Source organism: Schistocerca americana, chromosome 2 (assembly GCF_021461395.2).
Source record: "Schistocerca americana isolate TAMUIC-IGC-003095 chromosome 2, iqSchAmer2.1, whole genome shotgun sequence".
Classification (NCBI taxonomy): domain Eukaryota; kingdom Metazoa; phylum Arthropoda; class Insecta; order Orthoptera; family Acrididae; genus Schistocerca; species Schistocerca americana.
In genome coordinates, this window is record NC_060120.1 from 1,019,886,002 (window position 1) to 1,019,904,306 (window position 18,305).

Consider the following 18,305-nt stretch of genomic DNA (forward strand, 5'->3'; position numbering starts at 1 on the left):
GCAAACTGCCATGAGAGTACATCCTTTGCATCTGCCAACACACAAAGAATGACTGTCAGTGACAGGTTCATTGTTGTCTAGTAACTTGCATGTGTGTTTCTGCAAGTTTGAAAGCACAGATCTGTTTTCTCATTCAAATTTTAACAGTAGGATGGATAGGGAGTGTGCATGTAGTGTGTACAAGCAGGAGGAGCATCTGAAGATGCTGCTGGCTACAGGCAGTCACCTGCTGCATCGGCATAAAGCACTGGTGAAGAAACTGGCATGTTGCATGGGACGCCTCCAGTGTCACTTATTTCACCTACTGGCTTTGCTGCCAAGGCACCTTCTGGCATACCTGATGCGGGACAACCGTCCTCACAGCAATGTGAGTGGCAGGTTGTAACATGTACGTGCTGGACGGTCAGTGTGGGGATTAGCCAACTGGCCTTGCACATTCACCCTATGAGTGGACAACTGGCCACTCCTACAGTAGGATTCAGGCAAACATACATGATTCTAGTTACTGGGAGCTCCAATACAAGGGTGCATTATGGAGCCCTTTAGGAAAGTTGCATCTATTGATTGGAATTATGCTTTGGAAATAAACATTAAATACAGGAAGCAAATGGAGAAAGAGCTAGTAAATGAAAGACTTGGAACAGCTGGTAAAAAGAAAAGGAACATACACTGCTGATATGGAATGTGGACAACATTGTGTTTAAATTTGGAAAATATTGTTCATCTGTGCTGCTACAATAAGACTATGTAATATCAACAAGTATAAAGTCTAAACTTTTCTGAAAAGCCCATGAAATGCAGCTGTATGCCATCATCAATGAAGGAACTTGAATAATACACAATGCCCAGATTACAGATCTGTGTATCGTAAGTCTGTAGAGTCATAATTTGAAGAAAGGTGAAAATGTAGCCCTCTGAAGAGCAGAAGCTCAAAATCTGAATTACAATGATCAGCTTCAAGTTTGTATGTCTACCCACTGTACACCGTATTTTTCACAATTCTTTATATTATTGAATTGTTTGTGGTTCTGCTTTGATAACAACACAAGCATAACAATATGCTTATACTGAATACAACTGTCTCATGAAAAAGATATGTAGGACTGTGAAATACTTGTGTGTTGTTGCGGATAAATGAGGTCTGCTGTGATGCTATAAGCGCTCTTTAAAAATAGATTTAAAAAGTATCTAGATACCTCACATAACACAGAACTGACCACAAAATGTTATAAGAGGTGGATCTGCCACTACAAAAGGAGGTGGGGACTGTTGCCAGTCAAAAAGCAGTAACAGCAGAATGGGTCAGTAAGGAAAGCTCGGTAACTTCAAAAGTCAAATAGTCACTGGATGTCACCTGAGTACTCAATACATCAGGGATATTTTAACACTTATAAAGCTACTCAAGTAGAACATTGGTGAGGTTACTGTGAAATGGAAATGTGGAGGAACAACAGCAGGTAAGCTACGACCAGACAGACCTCATATACTGATGGACATGGAGCATTGCAGAGGGTGGTTGTAAAATATCACTTATCAATGGAAGGAATCACTTATGTGTTCCAAAGTTTTATCAGCAGTCTAGCTAGCACAATTAGGGGTGCTAGAGAGTTAAAACAAATGGGGTACGATGGGTTGGCATCTCCTCATATGCAACACATGTCTGCAGTCAGTGCTAAGTGAAACTTGAGGTGATATGAAGAGCAATGCCACTGGACAATGGATGACTGGAAATAAGTGCTGAGACTGATGGATCATTCTATACCCTGTGGAAATCCAAGGAAAGGATTTGGTTCTGGCAAATACCTTGAGAAAGTCACCTGCCATCATGTGCAATGTCAACATTGAAGCACAAAAGAGATGGTGTTATGGTATTGGGGTGTTTATCATGGTTAGGGTATGGTCAACTTATTGCACCTATGAAAATGGTAACTGTTAAAGGATATGAACATATTTTACAGCATCATGTACCGTATACAATAGAGGATCAGTTTGCAGATAATGATTGTTTGTATCAGCGTGACAATGCACCCTGTCATAAAGCACCATATGTGAGGAAATGGTTTGTGGACAACACCATTCCTGTCCAGAGTCTCAATCTGAACCCAATGGAACACATTTGGAGTGAGTTACCATGCTGACTGCACTAGACCCCAGCATTCACAATCACTATATTCTCTGTTTTTGGCTCTCAAGGAAGAATGGGATACCATTCCTCCACAGACATCTAGACAGCTTATTAAAAAGTCCCCAGCAGAGTTTAAGCTATCATAAATACGAATGATGGACACACAATATGTTAATAATGTCCACTAATAGGTGTCCAGATACTTGTAATTGGACTGTGTAAGAAAAGGTATGCAGCAATTATTTCCCCATGTGATATAAATATGAAACTACGTCAATAACATACCACATTGTGTGGGAGTGATGTGGGATAATACAGCCTCAATAAACATCCTCCTTGAGAGTACCCAGTCATTATGTCGGTGCATCCTGGAATATATGGACCTGCAAGAAAAGCATACTTATAAATACACATAAGTGTTAAACATTTTTAAATGTACATAATATATTGAAAGAAACTGAGACTGATGTTATAAAGTCTTATTTTGTTGACAGAAATTACTGTTCCAGAAGTCTGTCACTAACATGAAAGTAGTCTCATTATTAGAGTCTAAATGCTGTTTGTATACTATTTTTAACTTTTGCTTTTATGGATATGAGAAAGCAGCATGCAAAGATGTGCATTAATCACTACATATAGCCCTTGGTAATATTATTTTTTCATTACTTATTGTTTTAATTTCCATCATAGTGGAAACATTGAATCAGAAGTGGCTGCATAAAACAGCTAGATATAATTCACTGATGACAATAATTTATCTAGGAGGAAAATAATAGAGACTTGTAGATTAGAAATGTCTCTAAAATTTAGTAGAAAAAATACAAGTGTCAAAATTTAAATTACATAAATATGTCAAATATAACATCGGTAACTAAAGAACTAATTCAGGTGTGAAATAGGAGAATAGTTGTGCAGATTTTCTACTTAAGACTGGGATTACTCTCTGAATGCTTGTTGTGTCAACATTCTGTATTAGAACTAGTTGAAAGAAAGTGTTCCATTTCCCAAATGATTAAATCTTTGGCATTTATTTTTACTTGAAGAGTCCTGTCACAGTTCTGAGAAACATGTGTTTGACTCTCCGCATATTCCAGTAGATTTATGGATCTTCTCTAGGAATTAGCATAACATAAAACTATTTTCCCAGAAGCATCATACACCATTAAAATCTCCTTTAAGCCTTTGTATATTTCCACTTTGATGTGATTGATGTAATACACATACAGAACCTCTTAAGACCAACAAGCACCATCAAGTTTTCTTTAATGCACTGGTGAGTTTTATTTTTATTGAGGTAGGCAATTATGTGCATGTTTATCCTGTAACCACATACTGTGAAAAGCCTCAGCTTCAAATGACAGAGACATTACACTTCCCATTTTTGTTTCTTGGTGGTGCAGCTTGTGAAAAGTATACTTTACATATCCATTTTTGTATTGATATTGATATTCTGATGTTAGTTACATTTAACAATTTGATGGATATAAATTGTTGTTGTTGAAAAATTATGTAGTCAGCTTAAATGTAGTACAGCAGTGTGGATTTTTGTTAGAATAGAAACAAGGCCACATGAATTGTTATAAATAGAACAAATAGTTTCATTTATAATACAAAGTTATGACTGTCAAGATGTAGATGATGAATGGTTAAATGGTAATAGTCTACGAGCTGCTATTTGAGCAGTTAACTGAAGTGGATATGGTGAAGAAAGTATGTTTAGCAGAGGAATAGAGCAAAGACAAGGAACCCATTATCATGCCTGCTGAGGCACTTAAATGCAGTGATCTTTTAGTAGAGTATGCAGGAGAAAATTCACACCACTATACCAATGTTTTGACTCTCTGGAAAATGAGGACGGTTGACTGGGAAGATATGAGTGAAAAACACAAAACTGTCCTGAAAGTTAACTGAAAGCATGTGATATGAAGTACAGCATGTTTCAAATACGTCTGTACATAATTTGTCAGTTTCTGGGTGAGTAACAAGTAAATGATACATGTTACTTTTTCAGTGGTGACATGTGACATTTTTTGTAACTACATAAATTATAAATAACAATGCGTAAGTCACCGAAGTGGCGTCAAATCGAAAGACTTGCACCAGGCGAGCGGTCTACCCGATGGGAGGCCCTCGTCACATGCCATTATCATTATTATTATAAATAATTATACTGAGATTTTGGAGACTATGAAGAATTTTAATAAACATGAATAGCAAATTTCTGATAATTGTATCCATGTTGTCTTGGCTCCATATTATCCTGGATAGTAGGGATCTTGCTGTCTGCAAAGATAAGTCTTCTAGGTAATTAATGTTTAAAGAAAGAGAAAAATAATTTCAAAATTTGATTACATAAAATGATGTAAGATTTGGGTGTCTCTTAAATGAAATGACCTTGTGTACATTGGTTATTGTTTTCAACAATTTGTTAAGACATCAGTACTTGAGTCAAAATTCTGAGATTGAGTACCTCGTGAAAAGAAAAATTTCTGAAATTATAGGTTGCATGTTGCATAGAACCCACAAATATATTATGTGTCTTTTATATGAGGGATCAGGTGACTTTTTGTGTTTCAGAAGATAATTTCAATTTCTTTGTCATTATTAGATGGATTAGGCCCAAGCAAAGACTGCTCACTAGGTGTTCTTACAATGACCAGTACCAACAGAAAATGCTCCTTTATCCGAGTTACAAAGTGAAGAGTTTCTTTTTTCTTTTCTTTTTTTAAATGTGAATGTAATGTGATGTACCCTGTTAATACAGTGTTACAATATTATTGTGGTGAAATGTTTATTCAGAACATAAAGAATAATTTAGTGTCCCAGCAGCAAATGACAAAGGTGTGTTCTGTACCACATTGTCTTCTCCATTCTGCCACATAGCTGTTATCCTGCTGGAATCATTGTTCTGACTTGTGTTTTGTTGCTCCTCAAATAAGTTACCTAGTAATTAATATCATAAGAAGATGTTCACTTTTGGTGCTAGAACCACATTAAGCACCCAACCAGCAATCTTTGTTTGGGTGAAATCTACCTATCATAATCAGTAATCTCCACCAGCAAACCACAAAAACAAAATTTCAAGTGATCTCTGAGACATAAGACTTTTAGGGTGGACTCCTGATGTAATGTGCTAAAGCAATACCGGAAAAAGTGATGAAAGGGTTGTCTGAAGGTGTGTCTGCACTTCTACAAGATTATGTGTCAATTTTGATTTCACCAGTTATGCTGTCCAATATGATGAAATCCAATTTACCTTAGATCTAAAGTTATGTTGGAATTTTGGCTAGAAAATTCAACATAAAAATGTAGGTAGCTCACCTATAAAATTTTCCTTAACATACATACAATAGAAGCACCACTTGCAAAGTGTGAGTATTATGTGATAATGTAATGGTTTACTATGTGTGACTGCAATGAATGTAGTTTATTATTTCTACTGCTGCTAGCGTGATCAAAGAAGAGCAAGGCCGAGATTATTCACAGCATATATCCTTCTCCTTTTGCAAAGCACTAATGAAGCAGTCAGTTTTATCATCCCAGACTGTTTAACAGACAATCGCCTGTAGTCTCTTCCTTTTTGAGTCTGCACAACTCTGAAATTTCATACAGTTGATCTGTAGTTTACAAGTATATAGTAAACATTGCTAAGGAAAGACAATACATAGCTGAAATTAAGTACCTTAAGACACTGTTCTTGGATGGTCGTTGACAACAAATTCAAGTAATTTTCCTGTAGTTTCCACAGTGATGAAAGGGAATTAGTAATATTTTTAGCTCACCAGATAAAAAGATAATCAGCAAACTTAATTTAAAGTTATTTGTTCACTGTCCTGTAAAACAATGGACCAGTCACAATGAAACCCCATTACAAATACTGTTCTCAAACAGGGGATGAATTAGGTGATGTTCATAAGCATTTGGAAATCGTCCTGACTACTGTCAAATTACTGGCAGCTACCTCAAATTGGTGTTTTAGGAGAGCCTGTGAGAGTTGTGTACCATAGGTACATAAAGTACTATCCTCTCCTGTGGATCCTGTCTTCTCTGCATGAAGTACGGGATCTGCCATTACTTGTCCACTTGACTATAAGTGGCATGTCAAAGATAGGTCTAGATATTCTGTACTGGGTAGAGAGGTACAAGGAAAGATTCAGGTTCAACATCATGTCTTTCACTGAAACTGAAACTGAGTCATAAGGGCTCATTTCACTTGTAGGTAAATCTATTTTGTCCTGAGTCAAGATGAGGAAAACGCAAAAGGGTAGTTGTCTGTTAATCACCAGCAGATCAAACATACAGTGAATAATGATATCTCTTAGGGAAGTGGCAGCAAAGGACAGGAAAGAACAGCAGGTGCACTCGCTGTGTTTGCCTGGGAGCCTCATTAAACTCATTGAGGAGGGCATTTCAGCAGTCATTGATGGAACAACCAACTGCAGATTGTGGTACACATTGTAACAAATAATGCCTGTCTTCTGGGCTCTGAGGTCAAGCTTGGATCATTCCAGTGACTGGCAGAGAAGGTTGGAAAGACCAGCCTTGGGCACAAAGTTTCAACAAAACTGACAGTTTGTGTCTTTGTCCCCAGAACTGATCCTGAGCCCCTGGTTATTGGCTGACTTACAGGACTGAACCAGAGATTTCAAAGGTCCAGTGACAAACTAGGTTGTGACTTCCTGGACTTGAACCATAGGAATGAGAACTGTAGGGCCCCTAAATGGCTCAGGTACACACTACACATTAGAAGTTGCTGTAAGGTGTTGGGTGCACACAGCTGTAGGAGACAAGGAAATATTAGTGTAAGATCCAAAGGAATGCCCCCTGCAGGTGAGAGAATTAAAATCCTAGTAGTGAACTGTGCAGATGAATATGCAACATAGTGCCACAGTTTTTAAGTCGTCCTGAAAAGCAATGAAGCTCACATAATGCTAGGTATAGGAAGCTGGTTGAAACTAGAATTTGACAGCAGTGAGATTTTTGTGGGAAATTTAACAACAGGCTAGTGGGAATTGGAGGTAGTGTATTTGTTGCATTAGAGAAGGCACTCAAATCCACCAAAAGAAACAGAAGCTGCATGTGGGATTATTTGTGCAACACACTGTATCAGAGATGGACATAAAATCATTACTGGATACTTCTATCAACCACCCAGACTCACATTCTGATGTCACCAAACCTTCAGAGAAAACCTCAGTTCCCTTGTACGTAAGTTCCCCAAACATATTGTAATCATTGGTGGAGATGTTAATCATCCAACAATGAATTTGGAAAATTTTAATTTTGTTTGTGGTATGTGTGACAAGACATCCTGTGAAACATCACTAAATACCTTCTCTGAAAAAGTACTTAGAGCAGATAGTTCAGAACCCCACTTATAATGGAGGTATGTTAGATCTAATGGTAACAAACAGACCTGACCTCTTTGAGGATGTGCACATCAAAAATGGTATCAGTATCCATGATACAGCCGTGTCAACAAAAATTACCAAAGAACAGAGGGTGATTAAAACAAAGTAGAAAAGTATGTGTGTTCAGTAAACTAGATAAAAAAGCAGTAGTGTCATATCTCAAATAGGAACTCGAAAATTTAGCTCAGGACAGGCGCATATAGAGGAACTATGGTTCAAATTTATAAGAAGAATTGACCATGCATTGGGTAGATATGTACCCAGTAGAACAGATTATAATGGGAGAGATCCTCCATGGTATACAGCCACTGTAAAGAAACTTCTAAGCAGGGTATTGTAAGATGACCTTTCACACAACCCACTGGAATTCTGGTTATGTATAAAGGTTGTTAGTGGCACCAAAGAAATCATCACTTGTGGATGAGACAGGAACTGAAATTGAGAGTAGCAAGGGAAAAGCAAATGATTTATACAGGAAAACCCTGTAGAACTACCCCAATTTAATCTTCATACCATGAAAAAGATGAGTGTAATAAATGTTAGTGTCAGTGTTGTTGAGAAACAGCTGAAATTGTTAACATTTAACAAAGCCCTACGACCCAATGGAATCCCAGTCAGATTCTATACTGAGTTTGCAGGTGAGTTAGCTCCTCTTTTAAATATAATCTATTGTAGATCCCAAGAACATAAGTCTGGGCCCAGTGGAAGGATGAAAGCACGGGTCTAACCCATTTACAAGAAGGGTGATAGATGTGATCCACAAAACTACCATCCAGTATAATTCACAGCCATTTGTTGTGGAATCTTACAATATGTTCTGAGATCAAACACAATGACATATTGTGAACTGAACAACCTCCTCCATGCCAACTAGCATGGATTTCAAAACTATAGATCATGTGAAACCCAACTTGTACTTACCTCACGTGACATCTTGAAAGCCATGGATCAAGGCAGTCAGGTAGATGCTGTATTTTTAGATTTCTGAAAAGCATTTGACTCACTATCACACCTATGTTTATTACCAAAAGAGCAGTCATATGGGGTACCAGACAAAATATGTGACTGGACTGAAGGTTTCTTGGTAGGGAGGACACAGCATGTTATCTTGGAAGGTGAGTGAAGGGGAGTGGGTCAGGTCCCTTGCTATTCATGTTGTATATTAATGATCTAATGGACAATGTTTGCAGATGATATAACTGTCTACAACGAAGTACAATCTGATGAAGTGGTACAAATATTCAGTCGGACCTTGATGAGATCTAAAAGTGGTGCAATGATTGGAAGCTTGCTTTAAATGTTCAAAAATATAGAATTGTGCACTTCACAAAACAAAAAATATAGTATCCTGTAATATAATATTAGTGAGTTAAGGATGGAATCTGTACACTCATACAAATACTTGTAGGGATACGAAGTCAGCTGACCACATAAGCTCAGTCATGTATATAGCATGTAGCAGACATCGGTTTATTGGTAAAATACTGGGGAAAAGTAATCAGTCTACAAGCGAGAGTGCTAATAAATCACTTGCGTGACCCATTCTTGAAAATTGCTCAAGTGTGTGGGACCCGTACAAAACAGGACTACCAGGGGATATTGAATGTGTGCGGAGAAGGACAGCATGAATGGTCATGTTTGACTCATGGGACAGTGTCACTGAGATATTGAAAGAACAGAACTGGTGGACTCTTAAAGATAGTCCCAAACCATCTTGAGAAAGTCTAACAACGGCTTCAAATGATCACTCTAGGAATATATCACAACCCTCTACATATTGTTCCCATTGTGATTGTGAGGACAAGATTACATTAATTACAGCATGGATGGAGGCACTGCAACAACTTTCTTCCTGTGTTCTGTAAGTGAATGGAATGGAAAAGAAGCCTAATAACTGGTAAAATGGGATGAACCCTCTCCCATGCACTTTATAGTGGTTTGCGGAGCATAGGTGTAAATGAAAATGTTGAGTATATGAGCTGCAAGAAGGAAAATGAATATGGTACCTATTAGTCCCATCTTGTTACTACTTCTTTCTGTATCCTCTCAGTTGTATTTATTGTTTTAGTTTATATAGTATTAATTTCAACACAGCACATCTCTGCACTGAGGCACAAGGGTATGAGAATCAAAGTGCATCTGTAGCATGTATAATCTGATAGAGAGCACCAAGAAATGCCTGTGGAATAAGAATATAATGAATGAGGGGTTGACTAAACCTTTGAGGATTTCAGTACCGGTAATTAGAAACAAGTATCTCTTACACAAATCATCCACGATAAACCTTCTACCACGCATCTTAAAATGATTGGCAGACTACTGGCATGGATGTAGTGTATAAACTATTGCAAGTGATTCCAGCAAGCAGAGGAGTAGCATAGCAGACAAGTTCCTCAGAGAGAATTTCTAGAATCCAAAATCCAGTCAATATTCTTAAAAAAACAAGGTATATTACGAGATTTTTGCTCTAAAAATTACTTAACAACCAATATGCTTTAAATGTTTGGAAATATCCTACAGCAATTAAAATGCAAAGGTACATCAAAACTGGTTCCAACAATGCATGAATTTTAAACGTGCAGAAAGAGAAAAACTTATGGAAGCAAATGGAAATCCAATTGCAGGAAGAAATACATGCACAAGCAGAGACGGAAAGAAAGAAGGAAGGTACAAACAGCTCCAGTTACAGTAAGGTGGAAAGGGGAGGGAAAAATGTTCGCAAGCTGTACCCACGACTGCATCGTCACACAGACAAACTTACTTCTTCAGAAGAAATCCAGCATATGTAACGGATATTGACTTGCAGCAAATGTACCTAGAGCCACTTGTTAAATTCGAAAACTACTTTTTTATCATTCACCATAAAACTTGGCTGAGTAACTCACTCGTCCTTCCCCCTCACCACCAGCTCAAGTCCAGGATATGCTTTAATCTATTCTTGTAGCTCGAAAAGTATATCGGTTGGATTTGAGACCGTCTAATGCGACTATCTGAGAACCTGTGTTTCAACAGTTCAGTTTGTCATGTTCATGAGACCAAGCACCAAACTTTGCTGTTCGTTTACCATTTGGCCATCACGAGATTTCATAATATAATATCCATTCAAGTGCCTGATCCTTGCTATCAGTCTTGTGCACCTGGCAGACGCACCGATACGGCACAAACCTGTCGGCCACGCATCCGAGAACATTCCGTGGGGCTACGTGTTGACACTGGCGGGCCATTATCTCTTTCCTCCAGCAGAGTGCTTGCACTTCTATTGCGCAACGGCTACCGCCCGCTTCACGAGGTGGTTTAAACGAGGGCCGGTTCGAGAACATTTTTCAACACGACCAACTTATCATTTGGCGACCCCCCCCCCCCCCCCCCCCCCCCGCCCTTCATTTTGTTTGTTATTGCGCTGTGCAGTAGCACAGGCAACGAAATCTGTACACCTGTTGACTGACAGTGCTCGGCCAATACGATTTACAACATACAAACGCATGTACTTAATGTATAACATTTCCCTTCCCCCTGTCCATCAGACATTTTCAGCAGCGCCAGTTTTCGCTATTTGTGATACGCGCTATATCGGTACGCATGCGGCATGTTCCGAAGCACCGCGCATAAAAAAGGGATTTTCGATGCTCACATCTCGGGTTTTATTGCTAATTTAGGTAGGGTCAAGTACTTTGGATAGACCTTGGACTTGGGACCATTTGTTTAACACGAGGACTGTCTTAATGTCACTACTCTACAGTACAGGCTCAAAATTTGAATATTCCACACTTCCTCGAGCTTAAGCAAATGGAGCAAATCGGTTGCCTCCTTTTGAATTTGATGTGGTCTACGGTGGGCTTGACAGGACTTATGGAGGCATCATTAGTTCATAGAGTGTTCCTCGGAAAATACCACAAAAATGGTTTTTGATTCCATTTTCGCCGTCACCAGGAGATCAAAACACAGCCGAGGATTCCAAGATGGCTATTCACAGCAAATGGCTGCAATTTTTACGATGTATTGCTAAGATTCCGATCTCGAATAACCTTGAAAATTTTCTTCATATCTTAACCGTTTCCGACATACTGAGGTTCAAAGTTACCCTACGTGTATACGTAAACTACGACCGCAAAATCCGATTTGAGGCGAAAAAGTAGTTTACAAAGTGACGTAGCACGAAGAATCATGCTGTAAAGTGTCTCCGTTATCATTTGGGAACCCTGTGTTGTAGTACTGAAGCACACGCAAAAAAATTTTGCACGCGAAATCCGGTCTGAGATGCAAAATTATTTCGCGTTATTTCAATTTCACATAAGTGAACAGCTAAATTTTACTGACTAATACATTTCTTTTCACATGAGTTACGTGCCCAGCTGTAGCAGGGAAAAGAAGGGAACCAGCGAAAAATGCACCTATCGGAGCGCAAAAAATGCGAATATGTTTCTGTGCATTTAAGAGTGAGTGGGGAACCAGCTGTCTCATTCTATATTCCTGAGCACGTTTTAAAAATTTTTGGCAGGGGTAAATGTTCGCGCATTTTTATGCTGAGAAAGAAGACAGTGGCAGTGGCGAAGAGACGGAAAAGTAATAAATACTGGAAGATAGTAGACAGTGGTTACGTTACAGAAAGAGCGAAGGAAACAATGGCACTGTGAGAGAAACGGAAGGACACAATGGCACTGGAACATAGTTGATAGTGACAGAACAGTGCTAGGAGAAGAGTGAAGGGGACAGCGCCAGAGGGGGGGATTAAGGGAAAGTATAAGTGGGTGAGAGCCAGTGATAATTAGAGACAGAGTATACGACAGTGACAACGAGAAAGAGAGAGATACTGACAGTGAGAAGAGACAGCAGCAGTAGGAGGGAAGGAATGAGATATTAACAGTAAGAGAGAGCAAGTGGGAAACAATGACAGTGACAGGAGACTGCAGTAGTACACCGAAGCACAAAGAAACTGGTATAGGCATACAGAGGTATGTGTTGTTGTGGTCTTCAGTCCTGAAACTGGTTTGATGCAGCTCTCCATGCTACTCTATCCTGTGCAAGCTTCTTCATCTCCCAGTATCTACTGCAGCCTACATCCTTCTGAATCTGCTTAGTGTATTCATCTCTTGGTCTCCCTCTACGATTTTTACCCTCCACGCTGCCCCCCTATACTAAATTGGTGATCCCTCGATGTCTCAGAACATGTCCTACCAACCGATCCCTTCTTCTAGTCAACTTGTGCCACAAGCACAGTGGTATGTAAATAGCCAAAATACGGCGCTGCGGTCGGCAACGCCTATATAAGACAACAAGTGTCTGGCGCAGTTGCTGCTATAATGACAGGTTATCAAGATTTCAGTTTGAACGTGGTATTATGGTCGGCGCACGAGCGGTGGGACACAGCATCTCCGAGGTAGCGATGAGGTGGAGATTTTCCCGTACGACCATTTCACGAGTGTACCGTGAGTATCATGAATCCGGTAGAACATCAGATCTCCGACATCGCTGCGGTCGGAAAAAGATACTGCAAGAACGGGATTAACGACGACTGAAAAGAATCGTTCAACGTGACAGAAGTGCAACACTTCCGCAAATCGCTGCAGACTTCAGTGCTGGGCCGTCAGTAAGTGTCAACGTGCGAACCATTCAACGAAACATCATTGATGGGCTTTCGGAGCCGAAAGCCCACTCGTGTACCCTTGATGAGTGCACGAAACAAACTTTACTCCTTGCCTGGGCCTGTCGACGCCGACATTGGACTGTTGATGACTGGAAACATGTTGTCTCGTCGGGCAAGTCTCGTTTCAAATTGTGGCCGAGTCTCGTTTCAAATTGTTCCGAGCGAATGGAGACAACCTCATGAACCCAGGGACCCTGCATGTCAGCAGGGGAGACTGTTCAAGCTGGTGGAGGCTCTGTGATGGTGTGGGGGCGTGTGCAGTTGGAGTGACGTGGGACCCCTGATACGTCTAGATACAACTCTGACAGGTGACAGGTACGTAAGCATCCTGTCTGACCACCAGCCTCCATGCCCATGCCCATTGTGCATTCCGGTTGACTTGGGCAATTCCAGCAGGACAATGCGACACCCCACACGTCCAGAATTGCTACAGAGTGGTCCTAGGAATACTTTTCTGACTTTAAACACTTCCACTGGCTACGATTCCCCAGACATGAGCATTACTGAGCACATCTGGGATGCCCTGCAACGCGCTGTTGAGACGAGATCTCCACCCCCTCGTACTCTTACGCATTTATGGGCAGCTCTGCAGGATTCATGGTGTCTGTTCCCTCCAGCACCACTTCAGACATCAGCCGAGTTCATGGCAAGTTGTGTTGCGGCACTTCTGCGTGTTGGCGTTGGCCCTACACGATGTTAGGCAAGTGTACCAGTTTCTTTGAGTCTTCATTGTAGTACAGAATGAAAGGGACTGTGTCTATCACACAGGAGACCATAACAGAGAGACACAAAGAGATAATGACAATGAGTTGGGCTGAATGAGAGAGTGAGAAAGGGCAACTGGGAGTGGATGGATATGAGCGACTTAACAGCGATGGACTAGCGGCAGTGAGTGATTTACAGTAAGAGCAGTAAGTGGGAATTTGAGGTGTGTTAAAAAAGAGCGAATATGTTTACATGCCTAATTTTTTGGGACAGTTTTTGAAGCTGCTGAGGAAGGTAGAATGAGGTAGTGGTACCCCACTTTTAAGTCAGATTCTTTCAAGTTAACAGGAATTTTTCGCATTTTTTGTGTTCCGATGGGATCATTTTTCCGCTGGTGCAAATACCTTCCACTTGGTCGCCACTGGCGGCCCTTTCACTATCAGTTTGGCGCACCAAGCGTCGCTCATTGTGATGCCGATACGCACAGTACAGAAATCTGAACAGTGGATTGTGTGGCTTGGGCATTAAACATGTCCTTTTTAAATTATACGCGTTTCTCAATAAGAGTAATAAGAAATAAAACAGCAAAATATACAATAACTCTCCTGAATCAATTATACCACTGTCTGTCTATTTTTTATGTTGTTCATTTCCTTCTGTCACTATTTACTGCATTAGAAAATAACAACGGATTACAGGACATCATAAGAACTTATAGTAGGCTACGAAACACGAAACAGCAATCAATACTCAAAGTGACGTCCATCAATTACTGTGCCGCTACAGTTGTGCTATTATGGTCGACATCACTTTACAGCGCGTTAATTATTCTTGTTGTTCGTTTCCTTCCATTAGTTAAGTACTTTCTTATGTGCCACAAGTTTATGGCTGAGTAGTTCATTCTATAGATGTATCTGCTATTTTTTCTTATTGCTAGTCAAAAATAATGTAATTGTTACTTGTCCCTTATCCAGTGATTGAGTTAATTATAATAAAATGCAGTAGTTTATATTCAGTCGTTGCGAAAATAGCCACTACAAGAAATTTGTTAATTGTAATATTTATACCAATTAACTTGTCTCATATCCATTTGTAACAACACAAAATAGTTTTTCTGGAGTCAATAAACATCAAACAGTTATTACATTAGAAAATATTGACAGATCACACGAACGCTTCGCAAGCTACAAATGCTGCAGTCTTTCCTATAGGGCTACTGTTGTAATTGCATTAGCTCTTCAGACGTCAGTTTTTCTATTGGAAGGAATCATGTTTTTCGGACATGGCAAGGGAATAAATCAATAACACGATCTGCCGATTTCAACATGCAGGCCTAAGGCACCTAGGTGAAAAGCTTTCTTACCGCAGGTATTTAAGCTAAGCGAGTGTTTTCAATACGAAATTTAAGACTTATCCACATTTGTGATCATTTTGTTTGGATATTGGCCGGCTGGAAATAGTCAACTGACGGTGATTCATGTGCTGGCAACTTCTATGGAAACTTCGAGGAAACATACGTTTACTAGTACCGGTATGTAAGTTCTCCAATCATGATGTCATCAGTTGAGGAGACTTTAAACATCCAACAGTCAATTGGTAAAATTACAGTTTTGTAAGTGGTGGGCGTGACAAGAAGTCCGGAGGAACATTACTAAATGTCTGGAAGCTCACCCACGTTGGAAATACTTGTATAGTGGATCTAAAAGTAGGTCTGACCTCTTTGAGAATGTCCACATAGAAACTGGTATCAGTGATCATAAGACAGTTGTAACAACAATGATAACCAAAGTAGAAAGATGTGTATGTTGAACAAACTAGATAAAGAGGCGCAGAGAAGCACGTTGAACAGGTGTGCCTCAGTTTTAGAAGATAAATTGACCATGCATGTGATAGATATGTGCCTAAAACATAATAAATAGCTCATGACGAGAGACCCTCCATGGAATAGTGACACGGTGAGGAAGCGTCTGAAAAAACAGACACTTCTGCATAATAGGTGTAAAACAAAGCATACGGCTAGAGATACGGATATGCTGAATGAAACACATTTGACCGTCAATACGGCCATGCGTGAAGCTTTCAACTACCTCCGGGCCAGACTATTATCGAAGGACCTCTCACAAAACCCAAAGAAATTCTGATCATACTTGTTGGTTCAAATGGCTCTGAGCACTATGGGACTTAACTTCTGAGGTCATCAGTCCCCTAGAACTTAGAACTACTTAAACCTAAATAACCTAAGGACATCACACACATCCATGCCCGAGGCAGGATTCGAACCTGCGACCGTAGCGGTAGCGTGATTCCAGACTGTAGCGCCTAGAACCGCTCAGCCACCTCGGCCGGCCATACTTGTTGTTAGTGGTACCAAATTTAATGTCAAGATCCTAATGGACGAGACAGGAAATGAAATTGAGGATAGCAAAGCAATCGTTTACAAATTTAATCCTCAAACCACTGAAAAGATGTGTGGTACAGATACTAGTATCCATGATGTTGAAAAAGAGCTGAAATTGTCAAAGCTCCAGATTATGTACCGAATTTGCAGCCGAATTAGCTCCTCTTTTAGCTGTAATCTACCGTAGAATCCTCGAACAGGAAACTGTGGCCTGTACTTGGAGCAAAGCACAGGTCACACCCATCTACAAGAAGGGCAGCAGAAGTGATCCACCAAACTACCGTCCAATATCTATGACATCGATTTGTTGTAGAATCATAGAGCATATTCTGAGCTCAAACACAATGAGGTATCTCGAGCAGAATGACCTCCACGCCATCCGGCATCCATTCCGAAAACACTATCATGCGAAACCGAACTCGCACTTTTCCCATATGACGACCTGAAAGCTATGGACCAAGACCGCTAGGTAGATGCAGTATTTCTTGAGTTCCGGAAAGCATTTGACTCGGTACCATGTCTACTCTTATTACCAAAAGAACGATCGTATGGGGTACCAAGCGAAATTTTTGAGTGGAGAGATGATTTCTTGGTAGGAAGGAAGCGACATAATATCTTGGATGGAGAGTCATTGGCATGTGTAGAAATAAATTCGGTTGTACCCCAGGGAAGTGTGTTGGAACTCTTGCTGTCCGTGTTGGGTATTAATAATCTTGTGCGCAAGATCAGTAAAAACCTAAGACTTTTCTCTCATGGTGCAGTTATCTATAACGAAGTAAAGTACGGGCTGAAAAAAAGCTGCACAAATAGTGAGTCAGCTTGACAAGATTTCAAAATGGTGCAAAGATTGGCAACTTGCTTTAAACGTTCAAAATGAAAGGAAATGTGCACTTAACAAAACGAAAAATAGTAATATCCTGTGGGTACAGCATCAACGAGTTGTAGTAGAGGGAATCGGCAGTCGCATACAAATGCGTGGGTAGGGATATGAAGTGAATGATGGCATAGACTCAGTCGTATGTAAAGCAGGTGGCAGACTTCGGTGTACTAGTAGAGCATCTACATCTACATCTACATGAATACTCTGCAAATCACATTCAAGTGCCTGGCAGAGGGTTCATCGAACCACTTTCACTCTTCTCTATCATTCCAATGTCGTATGGCGCGCGGAAAGAATGAACACCTATATCTTCCCGTACGAGCTCTGGTTTCCCTTATTTTATAGGGTTGATCGTTCCTGCCTATGTAGGACGGTGTCAACAAAATATTTTCGCATTCGGAGGAGAAAGTTGGTGGTTGGAATTTCGTGAGAAGATTCCGTCACAATGAAAAACGCCTTTCTTCTAATGATTTCCAGCCCCAATCCCACATCATTTCTGTGACAATATCTCCCATATTGCGCGATAATACAAAACGTGCTGCCTTTCTTTGAACTTTTTCGATGCACTCCGTCAGTCCTACCTGGTAAGGATCCCACACCGCACAGCAGTATTCTAAAAGAGGACGGACAAGCGTAGTGTAGGCAGTCTCCGTAATAGGTCTGTTACATTTTCTAAGTGTCCTGCTAATAAAACGCAGCCTTCGGGTAGCCTTCCCAACAACATTTTCTATGTGTTCCTTCCAATTTAAGTTGTTCGTAATTGTAGTACCTACGTATTTAGTTGAATTTAGGGCTTGTAGATTAGACTGATTTATCGTGTAACCGAAGTTTAACGAGTTCCTTTTAGCACTCATATGGATGAACTCACACACATAGGGAAATGCAGTCAGTTTGGAAAGGAGAGTGCTTACAAATCACTTTTGCAGCCGATCCTAGAATATGCTCAAGTATGTGGGACAGACGTCAAAGAGGACTAACAGGAAGTGTTGAACATATCCTGAGAAGGACGGTGCGAGTGGTCACAGTTTTGTTTGAACCATGCGATAATGTCATAGAGATGCTGAAGAAACTGAACTGACAGACACTTGAAAATACACGCAAATTATCCTGAGAAAGTCTAGTTATAAAGTTTCAGAATCCGT

General features: G+C 40.2%; 1 protein-coding gene across 1 annotated transcript in view; it reads right to left on the reverse strand.

Moving 5' to 3' along the window:
- The window catches only part of LOC124594868 (platelet-activating factor acetylhydrolase-like), a 94,731-nt gene that overhangs the window by 52,988 nt on the left and 23,438 nt on the right, over positions 1-18,305 (reverse strand). Inside the window, exon 2 of the mRNA XM_047133337.1 lies at positions 2,411-2,508. Coding sequence (XP_046989293.1) covers positions 2,411-2,508 — 98 coding nt within the window. The remainder of the gene's footprint in view (positions 1-2,410; positions 2,509-18,305) is intronic.